Source organism: Notothenia rossii, assembly GCF_949606895.1.
Source record: "Notothenia rossii genome assembly, chromosome: 7".
Classification (NCBI taxonomy): Eukaryota; Metazoa; Chordata; class Actinopteri; order Perciformes; family Nototheniidae; genus Notothenia; species Notothenia rossii.
This window is the reverse complement of record NC_136905.1, coordinates 6,897,382-6,917,124: the sequence shown is the minus strand read 5'-3', so window position 1 is coordinate 6,917,124 and position 19,743 is coordinate 6,897,382. Positions and strand designations below refer to the sequence as shown.

The 19,743-nt window shown below is 39.6% G+C and overlaps 2 protein-coding genes across 2 annotated transcripts in view; one reads left to right on the top strand and one right to left on the bottom strand.

Annotated features, from left to right (window-relative positions):
• dpy19l1l (dpy-19-like 1, like (H. sapiens)) overlaps positions 1-4,361 on the top strand; it is a 30,633-nt gene extending 26,272 nt beyond the window's left edge. Inside the window, exons 21-22 of the mRNA XM_079694269.1 lie at positions 1,896-2,021; positions 2,738-4,361. Coding sequence (XP_079550395.1) covers positions 1,896-2,021; positions 2,738-2,900 — 289 coding nt within the window. The 3' untranslated portion in view covers positions 2,901-4,361. The remainder of the gene's footprint in view (positions 1-1,895; positions 2,022-2,737) is intronic.
• A 169-nt stretch (positions 4,362-4,530) lies between these two features.
• LOC307047351 (uncharacterized protein) lies at positions 4,531-18,001 on the bottom strand. The gene is made up of 6 exons (XM_079694270.1): positions 17,869-18,001; positions 8,273-8,348; positions 7,101-7,386; positions 6,129-6,277; positions 5,283-5,562; positions 4,531-4,782 (listed from the first exon to the last, which is right to left on the bottom strand). The coding sequence occupies exons 2-6, from the start codon at positions 8,334-8,336 to the stop codon at positions 4,599-4,601; spliced, it is 963 nt and encodes a 320-aa protein (XP_079550396.1). The 5' UTR covers positions 8,337-8,348; positions 17,869-18,001; the 3' UTR covers positions 4,531-4,598.
• Between the last annotated feature and the right edge of the window lie 1,742 nt (positions 18,002-19,743).

The following is a 19,743-nucleotide window of genomic DNA, read 5'->3' as shown; positions in this document are numbered from 1 at the left end:
ACATACTCATTACTGTGGGCAATCCCCACAGGAGCAATTTGGGGTGAAGTGTCTCAGGGACACAATGACATGCTGACTGCAGTGGGGTTTGAACCTGTGCCACACGCCTTATAATTAGCTCATGAGGCAATATACCTCTCGAGTTACCCAGACCTTCGTATATTTTTCTGTATGTGGCCCTCGGTGAAAAAAGTTTGGAGACCCCCGATTCAACCCTCCTATTGTCTTCGTTTTCCCCCCCTTACTTTGGTGTTTGCAGTCAAATTTGACCGGTCCTGTTTTAGCTCCTATTACATTAACACAAAAACCATTAATCATCACCAAATGTCATTGAACACCCTTTCAAACTGTACATATTGTATCAGACGACTGGTATACAGGAAAAACTGCAGTAAATATTAGGGCTGTCGAGTTAACGCGTTAATAACGCGCTAACGCAATTTATTTTTTAACGCCACTAATTTTTTTAACGTGTGATTTAACTTATGTGTATTTGTCCTCGGCCCGCCCCGTAGTTTCAGAACCCAAAGGCTTGACGTTGTTGTTGTTGTTGTTGTTGTTGTTGTTGTTGTTGTTAGTTGGATGGTGGGAGATTCTAGCGAGAGATATGGATACAAAAAAAGGAGTTTTAAACAGCAAGCCAAGCACACAGCTGATGCTGACAGCCCCGCTCCTGCCGCTCGCTTGTGGCAGACCACGGAGGACGAGGGGCTGCGTTAGATCATTCGGATCGCATCCAACGTGTCGACTGCACATCACAGCGCATTATTTTGACCCACAGTCTCATGCTTTGTAGACAGAGGAGCGGCATTTTGCCGACAACTGTCAACAGGCTTGTCTGTTTGAGCAACTGGCTCAGTGCAGAGAAGTAGACAGGGTTGGGAGAGAGAGAGAGAGAGAGAGAGAGAGAGAGAGAGAGAGAGAGAGAGAGAGAGAGAGAGAGAGAGAGAGAGGTTCCAGGTTGTTGTGTTGAGAATATTCAGGAGAATATTTGTCATTGTTCCAATGATAATAAACAGACATTTGCATAAAGCATATTTGTCCACTCATATGTTGATGAGAGTATTCAAAACTTGAAAAATATTCCTCTAAGGTACATTTAGAACAGATACAAAATGTGCGATTAATTTGCGATTAATCGCGATTAACTATGGACATCATGCGATTAATCGCGATAAAATATTTTAATCGACTGACAGCCCAAGTAAATATACAAAGAATAGACACTGAACTTGTATTGCGTGTGCCAGGTGTGATCCATGTGGGGGGAGGGGCACATAAGAGCGGGAAATGTATCAAATTGTTCTGCGTGTGTGTGTGTGGGTGTTTGTTTATGTGTGCCAGGTGTGATGGGCACATAAGGGGGGTCGGGGGGGAACACATCTAGAGTATGTGCTTGTGGGTGTTTGTGTAAAACAGAAGAGTTATGATTGATGAAAGTATAGTAAATCGGTTAGATTTGACCCGAAGACAACAGGAGGGTTAAACGATGAAGGAAAAAACACTTTCAACCAAAGGATACTAAAGATACGCCACATTGCTACAAATCTTTTGTTAAACGTTTTTTATTCACTATTATTATTTTTGCTATTTTTGAAATAAACAAATAAATAATAATTTGATGCAAATTGATCTACTGACCATTCAGAAATTAATACAGTAATTGAATATAAATATATATTATTCAGAAATGGGCCGTTACGCTTAAATAGTCATTTTACTTTTGCACCTTTACTGAAGCACAATTTTAAATGCAGCACTTTAACTGGTAACAAAGTGACTTCACAATTGTATTTAAATAGTTACTTCTTGCACCTCTGTACTGCAGATATACTTTACATGTAGTTATTCTCCAACTTGTGCACCGTATCAATGCTTAATTGTGCTCCTCGCAGGGAGAGAACCAAGCTGGTGTACTCCATGTACAGCCGCATGTCTGCAGACACAGTGAAGGGGAACCTGATGACGCTGGGGGTGGACTTCTTCGTCCTGGAGGATTCCTGGTGCACCCGGAGAACCAGGTACCTCCAGAGCCCTCTCACGGGAGGGGGGACTTTTCAACCTGTTTTCTGTCATTTTTTATTTTATAATATGATAACACTGTATAGCAAGATAAAGTCTGGAATCTTTAATGCAACATCAACAAGGAATAATATTTAGTGTTCAGACACTCAACAAACATTACAATCACAGAATATTTCAGAATCAGAAACACGTTTATTACCAGGTAGGTTTACACATATGAGGAATCTGACTTGGTGTCGTGGTGCATAAAAACAAGAATTAAAAACACAGGAAGAGAGAACTAGAAAAATATTTAAAATAATACAAAAATATATAGTATAATATAACAGTATTTACATTGCATTTGATCTGGGGTTAAACTCTGGATTTTATTTTATTTTGCACTAAAGAGGAAATATTATGTAAATGTTCAGGTTCATAGTTCTATCTCCTCTAATGTGGCACAACAACCTATAAATCACACTACAGAAGAGGGGAACCCCCTACAAGCACAATAGGGCCTCTTTAACTGGTGCTGGAACGAGTGTTTCTGTATGGTTAAATCATGGCAGCCTGTGTTCTGTATTTGATGGTAACCACTCATGTGTGCATTTTAGGACATGGTTATGTATATATATTATATATAATCATTTAAAATATCTAAATTGACTTGAATTTCAGGACAAATAGTGTGTAATTCTCATGAACTTTGTCTTCCTTTCTCTCCGCTCAGGCCCGGGTGCAGCATGCCAGAGATCTGGGACATTGAGGATTCCCAAAACGTTGGTAAAGTTCCCCTTTGCACCCACATGTCCAGAAGCTCACGACCCCACTTCACCACAGTCTTCTCCAACGACATCTACAAAGTTCTCAAAGTCTCCAAAGATCTCAGATAACACCGTGAGATGGACTAGTTCAGCACCTGTTGATCTTTCACTAGGTTTTGATCAGTCACTGCCATTGCTGCTTTTTACTCGAAGCCCAACGGTCCCCCCTCTTTGCGGTGCTCTGATTCACTGAGCGGTTGGACATTTCGGCCCTGACTTCTCAGTATCTGTGGACTGTTGCCAACCATCGTTACTGCTGCATTGTTTTCATACAGCAATGTTTCCATTACGCCAAAAGGTTTCCTAGCTTTTTATTGTTCCCTTGGTTCTGTCATATAGAATCTTTACTTTCGGAAATGGTGTTTTCAAAGACATGCTGTTCATACATCAGTATTATTTCTTAATGTTAGGAATTTATGTTCTTTGACTTTGGCTTAAGAAGTACATTTTGTCTGGCAGGCCCAATCATCGATGTCCACATACTGTGAAGCAATACCCTTTGCAGACTTGACAAAATCTGACTTCTTCTATTGTTCTGCACAGTGTTGATCTGGGGAAAGATTCTTCTGTAGTACGCTATTTTTATAATTTATTTGTGTGTAAGTATTTTTCTGCAAAAGTTGTTGAAATGTTTCTTTAGAGGCCAGCAGTGTTTTAAGAGTCTTTGGAAAATGATGTTCCCATGTTTGGAAGCTTTTAAATACAATTTCTACTGCATATCATTCAGCTTTCAGCAGGCAAGCTTTCATTCCTAATCCAGTTATAAAATGGCAGAAAGAGTTGTGTTTTTTACGGCAAAACAAGTCGACTGCCTCTAACTGTGCCCTGTCAGAACTTTTTTGTAAATACCCAAACTTGTTGTAAAATAAAACTGTATGGCCTTAAAAAGGTTCATTTTCTTTCTTATTGTATTTTTTTGCCAAAGGAAGTCTTGTTATTAAAGCTGTGTATTTGGCTTGCTGGAACGGTGATCAAAAGCTATCAGTTAGTAGGTTTTGTAAAAGTCAACTCAACCTATTTGTAGCAATAGATTTCATGTAAATGGTAGCAGTCGTTGGTTCCTTCTTCGTGGCACATTAATGACCATTCAATATTTAATTAAATAGGTTTTATTTCTTTCTTCCCGAGATTTACTAATGCACTCACTTAGGTTTCCCTCTCCCAGCTATGGGATAGCCAGCTGAAAGCCAACTGACCGCTAGCTGAAAGCCAACTGACAGCCTAATTCCACTGTAAAAAAAAAAACATTGATTCAATTGCAGGCTTTCCCCATGAGAGGGCGCTTTCTACAGAAAAACACACAAACAGCTCAGGCATACAGAGGACACTTTGTTTGGGCCTCCAGACATACATTAGTTGTTTGAACTTTAATATTGTCTGTGGCCCTTCAGTTATCAAGATACCACTCTGACAGACATGATGGGGATTGATCTTCTGATCTAACTTTGGGTAAGAAAGCTTTCAGATGTGTTTTTTAACATTTGTCTATTTTGTCTGTATTTAAAAAAATAAAAAAACTTGCCTTCAGAACCATTGCTTTCACTGTTCTTCAATGATTGATAGAAAAAAAAAAATCAGTTATTTTCTTATGACATAAGACAAGCACATTCCCAAAGGTTTACAATCCCGTGTAAAAGTAAAAGTCAAGGCAGACTTTTGTTGCAATCTCCACCAGTAAATCTTGACGTCATGCAAACAATGACAATTAAGATGCACATTTTATTTTAGATGCTTTGTGTACACATTACAGCATCTTTATCAACCCCCTTAATTGTTGTTGTCTATGTGACTGCAGCAACTGTCCAGTACAGAGCCATACACCTCCACCTCACAGAGGGTCAGGATCCCATCAGGTCCAGGGATAGTTATGTAAACATAGCAGCCGTCCACCCCGTAGGGATCCTTGAACACAGCAGTTTCACCTGCCGGGATGCTGGTGATTACAGCAAACCTGTAGAAGAAGCAGAAATCACTACATTAACCTCAGGAAGGGTTTATTGAAGTAACAGGCTTTTCATTTTAAGTTCAACATGCACTCAAAGCGTCATCAGGTTTCTATACTTTACTTTGTTAGAATGTTGGTTGCAGATCTTTTAATTAGGGCTTGATAATGAGCAATATTTATATTTCAGTAATGTTTAAATAAATGTTTTCAAATCATGTCACAGAATCACAATGGACGACCCTCGATCAGGCCTTTCATTTGGCGACCTTGCTATTTGTCCATTTCTGTGATCAGATCAGAACACATTGGAGGAATCATTCATACATGAAGGGTATTCCCGCTCCAATCCTATTTCTTGGCAATGTAAGGATTTTTAATCCAAAATGTATCACCAGGTAAACTTGAGAGAGAGAAACTGAATAATTGTTCCTCAAACGTGTTCCAACAAAATACCAATTTAGTGACTTTTTAATATTAGTATTGTAATAGGACAGGCTTTAAGTTACCTGGGATTGTCAGCACCATTGTTTACAAGAGAATCTCCAATGCGGATCTCGGCTCCATTGAGTCGTTCGTGGTATTCATCTCGGTTGGTTATCTTAACAGAAAACACTTTGTGTCTTCTGGGCAGAGTCAGCCTCCACCAGGGGTACGATTCAGTATTTGTGTGACTGCAGGAACCCCTAATCCAGTTGGAGTTCCGATTCCCATCAATGGCCTTATATGCATCGGCATTCCCATACACTGATGACTGTGAGGCTTTTCCTTGAATGGCCAGGTTACATTCTGCAAAAAAAAAAAAAAAAGAAGATTTAGGTTAAATCAATAACATGTATGACTCCTGATGCAGATTGTTTTTTATTATTCTGTTTCACCATGACTCTCAAAAGATTTGATTTAATTTACCGTCAGGATGAAGGACATACAAGGGATAACCCCACCAGATATAAACAAATAACTACCATATATTATTTGTTATTGGAAAAGAGGAATTAAAGTAATATTATAGTCTATAATATATTGAGTCTATAGTTAAAGTTATATATAACTCCAACTGCACTAAGTTTAACTAAATGTCAGTTTTGGCAAATTAAACTTTATATAAAGTAAGACCTGTCTTAGTAATCATAAGTGACATGAGAGGCTGGTACATCCTTTCTCTTTTTCCTATCAATGGGACCATATTTTACAACTTGAACATCATGCTGGATTGAAGAAGACTTGAAACAAACAATTGAGATCATAAACTAATAGTTACACTCTTTCCAGCGGTAATACATCAAGTGAGTTGCAGGACAATGTTTCATAGACTTTTCATCACACATTATTTATGTAAGATCCCAAACCCTCACCAGTTGGGGCATGGTACCCGTAGACTTCCACCTCACAGAGGGTAAGGACCTTTCCATAACCCGGTATACGCACACTCACATAGCGTCCCTCCACACGATCAGTGAAAGTCAGAGTGTACAATGCCTCTACTGTAGTAATGATATAAACCCTAAAACAAAGAGAACAAAAGTGAGAAAGAAAGAATAACATGAATGACATGTTATACCCCTAAGGCTTCAGCAGTTAGATAAAAGGTAACTGTTGATTTCATCATAGACTTCTATACAATCTGACTCCTTTTTGCAATCAGGGGGGCACCCACTGTGAGATATTAAAGACGATGCAAGTTTAACGCACTTCAGCATTGCCTATATTTCTGATAAGCAATGCAAATAAGTAAAATGACATGGTTGAAACATTTAGGAACAGTTTCTATGAGAATCTACTGGCAGAGGTGGGTAGTACATTTACAGTTCAGAGGTACTTGTACTTAACTTGAGTATTTCCATTTAATTCTACTTTCTCCTCCTATTCCTCTACGTTTAAATACGGAAACAATGTCATTTTATTCCAGTTCATTCATTAAACAGCTTTAGCTACTTTTAACTAAATGTATCTCTAACAATTAAACTAGGGGACTAACTCTTTAAGTCACAAAACAGTCAAATCATATAAATACAATTCAACTTGTAAAATGCTTCTTAATGCATGAATATATCTAGAAATGTCACATACATATGTACATTTAATCATTAAGTACATTTTGCTGATAATACTTTTGTACTTTTCCTTAAGAAACATTTTGAATGCAAGACTTTTCCTATAATGAAATATTTAGAAACTAGGGTATCTGTACTTGTACTCGAGTAAAGCATCTTAATACACCCTGTCTACTGGTGGTGAGCAGTTAACAGGGGAGAGGAGAAGATAAACAAAATGCTCAGACAGTTACACAAAACAAATGAATCAAATGTGTGCAGGAAATGTCTTACACTGGGTTTGATGCACCGTTGTTGACTAAAGAGTTGCCGATGTGGACCTGTGCCCCCACAAGCTTTTCTGCAGAACAGTCTAGTCTGTTGGAGATGATTATGGAGGTGATGATGAAGTGCTCCAGCAGGTCCACTCTCCACCAGGGGTCGCTTTCTGTATCAGTGTGGCTGCACGATCCATAAAGGAACCTATGGTCACGGTTTCCATCGATAGCGTTGCTGGCAGATCCAAATACGTAATTTAAACTCTTTGACTGGGCCGCTTTTCCACGCAACGCCACGTTTTCTAGTAAAGAGACAGTTGAATATATAATTATAATGCACACATTGGAAAATGATTTAAGCTACATTAGTGTTCCAACTGATAACTGGTCCTGAATATTCAACGCACAAAGAAACAACTAAAGAAAACAGAAACATTTAAATTACAAACAGAGAAATGCTGCATGTTTCTCAGAAAGTAAATGATGAGTTGATATTAGACCTGTGAACGGTGATCATTAAAAACTATTCCATTGTGAGTTGGGTTACGCTTTCTGAATGTGCAGCATGTTGCCTCAGCATGCACGTGTTGCCAACTTGATACAGATGTTTATCAGTGTTTTTATGTCTATACAGTGTTTTATTTCCAAACACTGAACACGTGCTGATGAATTGGAGATTGAATGTGTTTTCTGTATTTGTTTGTGTCGCTTTGCTGGGATTTCTTACATGGCGATGTGTTCAGGATTTTTTTAAGCTATAATCTAGACCAGTGGTTCCCAACCAGGGGTTGTCAAAATGTACGAAAGATAAGCAAGTTTGAGTGTCTCAATAAAAGCTCTAGTCTTAACAAAATATGTTGAAACTGCTATAATAAGTGTAAAGGTCAAGATTAAATGCATTTGTATTAAGGGTGACTTATCAACTAAGGAGCAGTTGGGTTAAATATGATTAGAAAAGGGTTTAAAAAGAAAAAATGTAGGCGCATCATCACAGATGAGTGAGGGGGCTCTTATAGAATGGAGACCAGCTCAAGCTGTAAACGAGAAGTAAAAGGTTGGGAACCACTGATCTAAGACAATTAAACTGTCTTTGTATAAACCTGCTTTTCTTGCTAATGGACAGCCTTACATTCACTTCCCTGTTATGTTTTATAGTGAAGACGTCATATACAAACGATTCATACTCACGATAAATGGAGGCAGAGCACGTCTCCATGAGGAGCATGAGAAGGAAAACATTGAGTTTCATCATTCTGGATGAGACCTAGGGTAGTCATTCAAAGAATATATTTAACATAAAACACATTTTCTTTGTTATTTCTAAAAGCCATCATTTAAGAAATGAAAATCTGATCTAAGTGTATTGAAATAGTTCAATTTCAACATTACGACCATGGTCCCGTCCCTTATGTCTTTGACCAATAAAGTATTTAATACCACTGTTAATTAAATTAAAGCTGCAATTTGAATGTATACTTTATGATGAAGACCTTTCACGAAGAAGAACGAATAATACTATTTTAAATAATTAACAATGGGGAAGAGCTCGGTTAAATCCTTGACTTTGATTGGATATTCCTTCTCTGAGAATACATGATTATTTGTAACCTGTCTGTAAGATGCAAAACATCCCTGACACACCGGGGACACATATTTATGTATAAAATACATCAAAAAGTGCATTTTGCATTATAGGTCCCCTAAAAGGAGGATAGCGCACAGGGCCGGCTCTAGACAATTTGCAGCCCTAGGCAACATTTTAACTGGCACCCCCCCCCCCCAGCCAGATAATCGTAAAGATAAATAGAAAAGATAAAGATCAATAGAGTATCCAAGGAATACGCAATAGAATAGGGGGTGGACGTCACATCCTCTAAGGGGGTCTGGAGGTATGCCCCCCCGGGAAGAAATGTTTGAACATTTTAAAATAAAATGCTTCTATCTGGTGCACTTTGAGCAGAATCTCTACTAGATCTAGGGCAGTGGTTCTCAACTGGTGGGTCGGGTCGCGGACTCGTTTCGAGTGAAGAAAAAATAAATAGAAAAAATAAATAGTTTTTTTAAAGTCAAACTTTTATTTTGAAGGCCCGATTTCATAACGCTGTGCATGCAGTAGGCGTTGGACTGGAAGTACCGGAGACCATAAACGGTTTTGAAAACTTCTGTCACGTAGTGATCATCTTCTCAATAAAACATCTTTGCTGATGTTTTTTCGAGTCTTCTGGCCAATCAGAATAAAGATTGCTGCCGGAAGTCCCCACGGAGAATAACTATGGTCGAACTATTCTTTATACATCCATGGGTACAACTTCAGATAAAAACTAGAAAATGCATTTCCTGCAGAAAATGTATGGAGCTATTTCAGGGTCATAAGTTTTGATCATTCAAAAAAATGCAATTTATTTGAAAGTTCAAGTTTTTATCCTGAACTTTGAAAAATACTATGATGTATTCAAAATAAAAATAAGTATTTGAAATCATTTTTCAAGTTGAATATTATTTTGATTCAGTTCAGCAATTTTTTTTGAATAAAATATTCATTTTCAGATTTCAATTTTATACATATTTTGATATTTGAATCCTTATTTTTTTCAGTTGCAGATTTTTTGTTTTCAGATTCAAAACAATTATTTTTTCAGTTTCAAATTTTGTTTTTTCAGGTTTCACATTGCTTTTCACCTTCAGATCTTTTTTCACTTTCAGACCTTTTCTTTCGGTTTCAGATCTTTTTTTTTCGCTTTCAGACTTTTGGCCCTGATGTTGCGTGGGGGGGCGGGGCTTAGCAAAGAGTAGTTTGGCATCCTGAGTGGCAGGCCTCCCTCTGTCATGTTACCTTCAAGGATGTTAGGTAGCGCGAGAAATATAACTCAATACTTTCTATACACAATACTCCCGTGATTGGTGGTAAACTGATACCAGTGTCAAAGTTCCTTTAAGCAAGCTGTTGAGCATCGTAATTGGCAACAATCAAGGTATAAGAGCAATAAACTGTGCTAGAATGTGAAATTACGTATCAGCAATCAAGCATTGTCCTTCCCCACTTCCACGTAGCTCCATGAACGCAGCATAGTATTGGCTTGGTTTTTGCGATCAGAATCAGATTACCTTTATTAGTCCCACAGGCAGTGGTGTAGTGGGGATTTTTTTACTGGGGGGACGCTATTTTAATTAGGTCATCCCAAACAATGCCACACAAGTGCGCACGCGCGCAGTGCACTAACAAAACGGGCAGACAGGTCCACAGAAACTACCGGTATGCTTAGTCCTACTTTAGTTACTGTACTGCAGAAAGCAGACGGCGCTGCCCTCAACACACACACAGACTCAAAACCATGGACACACTGGCACCAGTTGCGTTTTCTCCTGGAGGTCAAGGGAAGCCAGGCTTCCCCTGTTTTTTCGGATTGTAGTTATAATTTTAATAAATAAATAAAAACACTTCGTTTAGTTTCGGAAATTCTTTGTTGTGTGTTGCTGCCGGCCCGTCTCTCCCCCATTCTCATTGAATATTTTACAAAGAGTGAAACAGCGCCCCTCTAGATGTTATGGTGAAACAGTAGATTGCACTCTGTTGCGAGAGGAGGCCAGCCGAAATTTGCTTCCCTTGGTGAAAAAAATGGAGGGATTGACCAATCAGATGAGGCTCACGTCATGCCCCTGCCAACCTGTGATTGGTCAGGGCCATGCCAAGGGAAGCCAGAGGCGGCAATTATGGAGGGTGGAGATTTGGAGTATTTAATCAAAAATAATTGGACTAAACTTCCGCTGCAGCAGCAACAACAAATACAATCTGATGACAGGCCAATGCCCAAACTGGAGCTGTGTACAGCGAGGAACAAAGGAGCGAACCGGACGTAAAACGTTAAAGGTCTCCTGATTTAGTTTGTGAATGAATGCTTATTAGAGTTTCGGCTGGAGAGTGCGTGCGGACCTGTCGGTGTGTAAGTCCTGCATCTGTATGATACAAATGTGTGTAAAATGATACCGGGCGCTGTAATCACTCATCTGGTTACGTTATTACATTGACCACCAAAACCAATATGAAACCTGAAAAAACAAGATTTGAAACTGAAAAAAAAAAAAATGCGTGCGAATGCTTTAAACTGTGAACATTTATGGCTGAATTTAGCTGAAAATGCAGAAAAAGCTGAATATGTTATTAGCTGAATGGTAGCTGCTTTTAGCTACAAAAATGCATAAAAAGCTTAATATTTAAAAGAAAAGGTTTAAAAAAAGGTATAAACAACAACATGTATAGCCTTGAATAGTTGAATTGTTTCTGCAGCTGAAAATAGGCTGAAAGAGTTAAATATCAGATGTAAGTAGTAGTGAATGAATTTGTATTAAGATGAGAAAATAAAGTAAAAAGGCTTGGGAAAGCAGCAGAATATTTGAACTGCAAACTTTTGAACTAACTTGATGGTGAATTATCTGTCGCCATGGCAACGGCATTTGATGACACCAGGGCTCTCGACTAACTTTTTTCACCATCCTCCCGGAACCGTCCCGAAATACAATCTAAGCCGTCCCGAAATTAATGTGGACCGTCCCGAATTTAAAATATTAGTTTTTCTACTACTTATCATTAGTTAAAATCATTCAAAGTGACCTTTAACATAAATAAAACATCATACAAATCATTAGATGATAATTCATCAACCTTTTTATTTGAGTAAATCAGTCAATCACATGACAAAGGCCAAATATATTTAAACAAAAAGAGAAAGAAAATTACTCTAATATTGAATCAAATCAAGTTCCATCCAATTATCAAAAAAAATCCAACACTCTGTCCTGAAGACAGAACCCAGAGTAACCACTAACCAGGAGGACAGTCTGTAACACAGTCAGGAGACCTTTACAAACTGCCCCGCCCCCTCGCACACAGACGGGAGAGAGAGATCTCGTCTGGATTGGAAAGCTCGAAAATACATCATAGACGCATGTTGTAGTCTTATTGCATATTAGAAACGGAGTTGGATAAACTAAAACTGCGATATAATGTTTATGTAGCAATAATACATATGACATATATTTTTTAAATGTCTCCAGTACCGATAAAAAGTCAGATAACGTCGGAGCTTAACGTTACCACTGTCTTTAATAATTCCGGCCCGGGCGGAGCCCGTTTAATACCGGGGCTCGGTACCCATCCCTACATGGGGAGAGGCGCAGCATATTGCTAAGGACTAAATACGATGGAGGGTTCTCCTCTCAGCCTTATTACCCATAGGGGATGAAGAGGAGTAAGTAAATAAAGAGGCCGGCGCTCCAGGGTCTGGTTCTGCTGTGCGTTTTTGTGATGTAATGGTAAAACATTTCAGAATTCCTCCACGGGATACCATTGTCATTTTACATCACTCAACCCGCGAAATACACACACTCAGTACATAGCCTACTGTAGATAGACCCGCGAATTTGCGGGCCAGGAATTCGCGGGCACAGCCAGCTGTGCGGCTGGCTGACAGCACATGGGCACAGCTTACGTATGTGTGTGTGTGTGTGTCTGTCTGTCTGTCTGTGTGTGTGTGTGAGTGTGTGTGTGTGTGTGTGTTTCGCGGGTTGCTAAATGTTTTGTGTGTTTATGTTGACAAGGAGGTTTAATAATTGTGTGCTACACACAACGTGCAGTCGATTTCCTTTTCATCGCCGTTTGTAGTAGAGTTAGCAGGGTATTTTTATTTTAACTCTCGTCCCAAATTCGTCCCGAAATAATTTGTTATCCTCCCTGACACTATTTTTTTCGGCCCCGGGACGACGGGACGTCCTTAAGCTCGAGCCCTGGATGACACCCCATAATACGCTTAGATGCGTTGATGGCTGCATCGTTACCAAACCTGTGAAGTTTTGGGCCATTTCGAGCATTTTCACTGAAGTTATGAGAAAACCGTGTTTCATGGTGATCATTGTGTTGCCATGGCAACGGCATTTGAAGAAATCTCAAAACTGTCCTGTAGATGTCTAGACTCTACACGGCTGGACTGTGAGCACACATGTGAAGTTTGAGCACTTTTTGAGCATTTTCATAGGAGTTATACATTACATTAGGAGGTTACATTACTCTCTCTCTTCTCTTGATTGCCCTTTCTCTCTTCTCTTGATCGCCCTCTCTCTCTTCTCTCTCTCTTCTCTTGCTCGGCCTCTCTCTTCTCTTGAACGCCCTCTCTCTTCTCTTGATCGCCCTCTCTCTTCTCTCTCTCTCTCCTCTCTTGCTCGGCCTCTCTCTCTTCTCTTGAACGCCCTCTCTCTTCTCTCTCTCTTCTCTTGATCGCCCTCTCTCTCTTCTCTTGATCATTCATCATCATCGGTATGTGTCTGTGTGAGAGAGAGTGTGTGTGTGTCTGTGTGTGAGAGAGTGTGTGTGTGTGTGTGTGTGTGTGTGTGTGTGTGTGTGTGTGTGTGTGTGTGTGTGTGTGTGTGTGTGTGTGTGTGTGTGTGTGTGTGTGTGTGAGAGAGAGAGTGTAGGTGTGTGTGTGAGAGAGAGAGAGAGAGAGTGTGTGTGTGTGTCTGTGTGTGAGAGAGAGGGAGTGTTTCGGTGTGTGAGAGAGAGAGTGTGTGTGTCTGTGTGTGAGAGAGAGAGTGTGTGTGTCTGTGTGTGAGAGAGAGACATAGATTGTGTGTGTGTGTGTGTGTGTGTGTGAGAGAGAGAGAGAGTGTGTATGTGTGTTTGCCTGTGTGTGTGTGTGTGTGTGTGTGTGTGTGTGTGTGTGTGTGTGTGTGTGTGTGTGTGTGTGTGTGTGTGTGTGTGTGTGTGTGTGTGTGTGTGTGTGTGTGTGTGTGTGTGTGTGTGTGTTAATTGTTACAGCTCAAATGCATTGCAATGACTTCCATGTTAAAAAAAGACTTTAAAAGCTGAATATTTTTTAAAAGTATAACATATTTTGAAATATTTGAAAGTTTCCCATCATGTGTTGAAAAGGCTGAATAGTTTGATATTTGAATGGTTCCTGCAGCTGAAATTAGGCTGAAGGAGTTAAATAAAGATATCAAATGTAAGTAGTAGTGATTGAATGTTTACAAACACCTGTGTGTGTAAACCCAGAGATCAAAGGTTACCATGGTGACGAGTTATGACGATTTACCAACTGCAGCACTGAGTCCCATTAAGAATTTATTGAAGAGTATATCTGACCATTTTGCTTTTAACATGGGAATCAATTGGGAGCAAGGTGGACTTTTTGGCTCTTCATGCCCTCAAGAGCATTTTGTTTAATATTTGTTCTTAGTTTTTTTTTTTTTTTCCAACCTAGGAGAGGTTTTCCTACGTTTTTCATGAAAAAATATGTCTGAGGAGTGTAGGGTTTGGGAATTATGGCAAGTTTAAAACATTTTTGGGGGCGAATGTCAAGCACTGCTGCACTCTGTTTTGAGATCAAAGAACTCTAGAGTTAACGAGCTGCTCCATCCACTCTAATGTTAAAATCTGAAAAAGGCCTCTCTACCAAGCTCCAAACTAAGTTCAATATCTCAAAAAGTGTCAAAGATATCAAAAAGAAAAGTCAATTTTGAATAGCCGAAGGTCTTGTGATCATTTGAAAGTTGGAATGAAGTTTCTAGCTGAAAGTATTTGGAAGGAGTAGCATTTGGCGCAAGGTGTAGGAAAAGACGATTTGAAGGCATCTCCCATTGACTTCAATGTTAAAAAAAGAGTGAATATTTTGAAAAGTAGGAAATATTTTGAAAAAGTTGAAAGTTTCTCATCAATTGCTGAAAAGGCTGAAGAGCTTCATATTTGAATGGTTTCTGTAGCTGAAAGTAAGCTGAAGTTATTGAGAGCTAAAGTATTGGCTGATTTTAAGGCTCTTCCCATTGACTTCCATGTTAAAAAAAAAGTTTGTGTGTGTTTGTGAAGCAGCGCTGTCTGCTTATTTGCAATGTATAGGCTAGGCCTAATCAGAATAATTTCAAGTCCAGATTCAATGTTGTTTGCATAACTAGGCTATATTTTTCGTTTCGTTTATTTAATAAGTTAATTTCAGGACAACTTTGGGAATTTTGTTTGTTTGTTATGAGTTTTAAATAGATTTTGGAGATAAAGAGAGAGAGAGAAAATAAATACTGTAGCTTATGCATTTTATGCCTATAAATTGTTTATGTTATTTATGTGCCAGTGTGTCCATGGTTGTGAGTCTGTGTGTGTGTGTTGAGCGCAGCGCCGTCTGCTTTTTGCAGTACAGTAACAGATTTTTGAAAGGCCGCATATTTATCAAAATAATACGCATAATCCCCGTATTTTTCCACACAAAATTGAGGGGAAAAAAAGTTAACTCGTCTTGACGTGAAGTAGTGATGATGACGACGCAACGTCATCAGCTCGCGCATCACAGAAGGTAAACAACACCGTAGAGTGAACGTGTGGAACTCACACGAGAGAGAAAACACCAAGATGAAAAAATCTGATCCATCTCGGTCAGTGTATGTTTTGGTAATTGGATTTTCTTTTCACAAATGGATATTCAAAAACAAAAAACGACTGGATATTTTGATTTTCGTTTTCAAATTGAAAAACCAAAATTGAAATACAAGGCGTTTTTCTTTATCATGGTCAAAAATGGATTTATTAAACTTAAAAAACGGGATGATTTTCATTTTCTACTTCTCAAAACAAAAAATAAAATCACTAGAAAACAGAAAGAAAAAACCCCCCGTTTTTTCTTTCTGTTTTCTAGTGATTTTATTTTTTAAAATCCAGAGTTACGTGTTTCTGTATACCTCTAAGAAGAAAGGACAGTAACAGAAGATCTCTGTGAAGCCAGATGTGGTGTTGTTAATGCGATATGATATCCGAAAAAAAATTCAGTTTAGGATGGCCGAAGACACTACACTACCCATAATCCCCAGCTATCGTTTGGGACTACAGTCCCGTTGACAAACCCCGTGATTAATCTTCAAACTCTGGGATTGGATGTTGGAGTGGCCAAGGTTACGCCGAGCGTCAAGCTCTTTGAAATGGAACGAAACTACGGCAGACTATCCAAAACTGGACTCGAACGCCCCCCGAGAACTACAAACGCTGGCTATTATGTTTCGCAACCTTTATATATACAGTTTATGTTCGCAACATGTTCTCTATGGCACGTCTCTACTGGGAATTGTAGTTTTAAAAGACGTTTTCTTTTTTATCAAAAACAAGAAAACGTGAGTCTGTGTGAGTGTCTTCCTACGCCGGGAAACCGGCGTAGGAAGTGCTGTACGCACTTTCCTCACCGGTACGCAATGTTTGGTGAATCGGAAAATATCTGTACCTATTTTTTGGATTTCTACTACGTAAGCAACCTTCCCACGTGAATCCTACGCACAGCGTTATAAATCAGGCCCCTGGTCTTGCACAACCACAACAACACATGTCACCAAGATGGCCGTCACTACTGTCTTGCTAAACAAGGGATTGACTACCCTCACTATCACCACAATGAAACACGTCCAGAAGAATGTCATGCAAAGCTGCCTGCCTTCCTTTGATTCTCTCTGAACTGCCTGATCTTTTTAATGTTTAATGTCAACCATTTGTGCAGATAGCATGAAGTACAAAAGATCGCCGATGCTAATATAGCGTTAGCATTAGCATGTCTCCACCAGGCTTAAATGGTGTATTATAGAACGATCACACTGGTGTTACAGTATTCTTCAAAGGGTTCACGAAATATGACTACTAATCTTACTGTTTAACATTTTGTGTTACTTAATGTTACTTCATGTTAAGCCTAATACAAATGACAAGGCTAAGGCTGTAATGCTAAGTAACGTGCTTGCTAGCTAGCTAGGTAGCTAACTTGATCCAGCCACTCCTGGTCCTCTCATCAGACGGGAAGCGAGAGAACGAGCAAGACCCATTGCTGGTATGATAACAACCTGGTACTAAGCACACAGGCATCTTGTTAAAGTTATCTTATCTATCTCTTATATTTAAGGGAGGAAAACAATTGTGACCTCAGTTATGACATCACTTACGCGACTCTGGGATTTGTTGTCTTTCAAGTTGCATATATTTCATAGTCTTATATTTCAACAGTTTTACGAAAAACTCTTGACTTTTTTGACATGGAAATGATTTTTTAAGATTCACAAACATCATAAGTGTAATTTGTGGCACAATTCAAACGGGATCGAAAGATAAGTTTCCTCTCCCCATTGACTTCAATACATAATTTTTCCGAAATAAGGTCGAATGGACCGGAACTAGATGGACGTGACTTCGCCTCTCTATAACGCCAGTGCTACTGGCCGGCCCTGATAGTGCAACACACAATCAGGTGACAGTTCAAAATGCATCAGTGCATTGAGAAAGTGCAAAGACTTCCACTGAGCAGGCATCCCTGATGTCTCTAGGTATTTTGTTCCATAGCTTTGGGGCATAATTAACGAAAGCTGCATCACCAAACGTCTTTTTGCGGCTGTTTCTGGGAACCTCTAACAAACCAGCAGCAGAGGAACGCAGTGTTCTTGACGGCTTGTGGCTGACAAGGGAGTTAGCAATATAGCTAGGTTCTTGCCCATTAGGGCCTTATATGCCAGGAGGGGGACCTTCAAATCGGTCCTTAAGTAAACAGGAAGCCAGTAAAGAGCAGCTAAAACTGGACTAATGTGTTCTCTCTTCTTAGTTCTGGTTATCCGCAGAGCTGCAGAGTTTTGGTTGAGCTGAAGTCTGTCAGTCGTTTTTTCAGGAAGTCACTATAAAGTGCATTACAGTAGTCCAGTTTGAAAATAATACTTCTTAATACAAAATGTTTGAAACATACAAGATTTTAAAATAAAATAGTAGGAATGAGAATTGAAATGCTTACCCTGATTCCCGGTGAGCATAGAGGTTTTGTCCCAACAAAATAACTGAGTCAAAGTTACTTGATCTCAGAACTTCAGGAAGTGTCTGTAGATAAAAACCCTTAAAGCTGAGCTATTTGTTTGATATCTTCCCCCAAAGTCAATCAATAATCATGATCAGCATCCAATCACTGAATACCATGTAGTATCCTCCCAGGCACATGAACCCAGTTCTAGTCAGCAGATCAAGGTTCCAGTAGTTATCTAACGACACACTGATGACACAACAGTTTCATTCATCACATTGACATATATATATATTATCTCATAGCTACAAATACAAGATAAATATATGTTTATATGATGCTGTGTGGGAAAAGTACTCAGATCTTCTACTTAAGTAAAAGTAGAAGTAGCAGAGTGTAGGAAAACTGTGTTACAGTTAAAGTCCTGCATTCAAAATATTTATATATTTATTTACACTGAGACACAAACACACAGTGGCGGTGACCCTGGAATGAGATCACAGTGACACAAACACTGACACAGCACACAGGTGCAAACAAAGGTAATTTAATGTTGTGCCCTCAATCAGATCCATGCACGAGATAAGGATCGGTGTACAAACACAGAGGAGCCTCTCGATCCCTCACAATGGCACCGTGACCTTTCAGAGAAACATTCCTCACACACAGAAACAGCAGAGATGATGTGCGGCTGCTCGGGATGAAGAGGGATTAGCGCTCACTGCTGCTAATCAAATGGAAGAGCAGAAAGATTGTTATAGGTGGGAGAAATAATTGAGTTAGTGGAGCTATTGAAGAACACCGGCGGCTACAGCTGAGGCTCAATGCTGAGTACAGTGAGGCACAAACATGGTGTCCTTTGTTTCAACACACAAACACCGCTCACTCACAAAAAAACTTTAACTATGAAACTACAGCCAGTGTGCTTAGTTTAACTTAGCATAAAGACTGGAAACAGCTATCTTGAGGCTGTTGAGAGCTAACAAAAGCCACCTATAAGAACATCTAAAGCTCTATAGTGTTGTTTGATATGTACAAAAACCAAAAGTAAACATAAAGTTGCGGTTTCCATTTTGGTTAATCAGTCCCTTCTGAAGTCTCCACCATGGATGTAAAAAGAGAACTGGATACAGCATCGGAGGCGGGACCCGTTGAAGCCAAATTGGCCTGACTTCATTACAAAAAATACTTGGGTCTGGGATCAAAGAATGTGAACGCTTGTGTTTTCCTAAAGCCCCGCCTCTAACCCGCAATATCATGGCTTTTAGGGCTCAGTCAAATTAATGGACAAGGGATTTTTGGAGAAACCAGCGCCATATGCAGGCCATATGACACTGGGGCCCTTTCTCACTTCTCTTATTTTTCATTTCCTCGGTCTCGGTCTCACCGGAATTTGTCTGCGCCATCTTGAGTAGTGTCCCAATAGCCTTATTTTTGCCGGAGGAGAGAGGAGCGAGGAGCGATAATGGAGGAGCTATAATCGAGGAACCACCAGACCATCCTCCGATGAAATCCTCAGACACTCGCCCCGCCCCCTTACTGTGTATCGCTCACTGATCGGACGATGCAGTGCATGCACTGATCTGATGCTTCTTCACCAAGCGGCAAACTCTGGGGAAGAGCCGGGACGCTAATACGGAAGTGCCTCAAACTGCAGTTCATCTAGTGGCCAGTAGGAGCAGTCTGCAGAAGGGAGCAATTTCCATAGACCCCCCATGTTAAAATGCCCAACTTTACAGCAGAAATAAATATGTTTACATCGTGGTTCAAAAAACCATATTCTCTGTATAGTTAGATCCCCCCTTCATGAATATGGATTGGGGGGGGTGAATTTTTTCTCAACTCATCTGTTTAATTAATATTAAGCCTTAA

Bases quoted from the DNA above. Each gene is read 5' to 3' on its own strand.
- LOC307047351 (XM_079694270.1), bottom strand. From the start codon at position 8,336: ATGATGAAACTCAATGTTTTCCTTCTCATGCTCCTCATGGAGACGTGC. The intron at 7,387-8,272 runs GTGAGTATGAAT...TCTCTTTACTAG, and splicing joins GTGCTCTGCCTCCATTTATC to AAAACGTGGCGTTGCGTGGA. The intron at 5,563-6,128 runs GTGAGGGTTTGG...TTTTTTTTGCAG, and splicing joins CGGGTACCATGCCCCAACTG to AATGTAACCTGGCCATTCAA.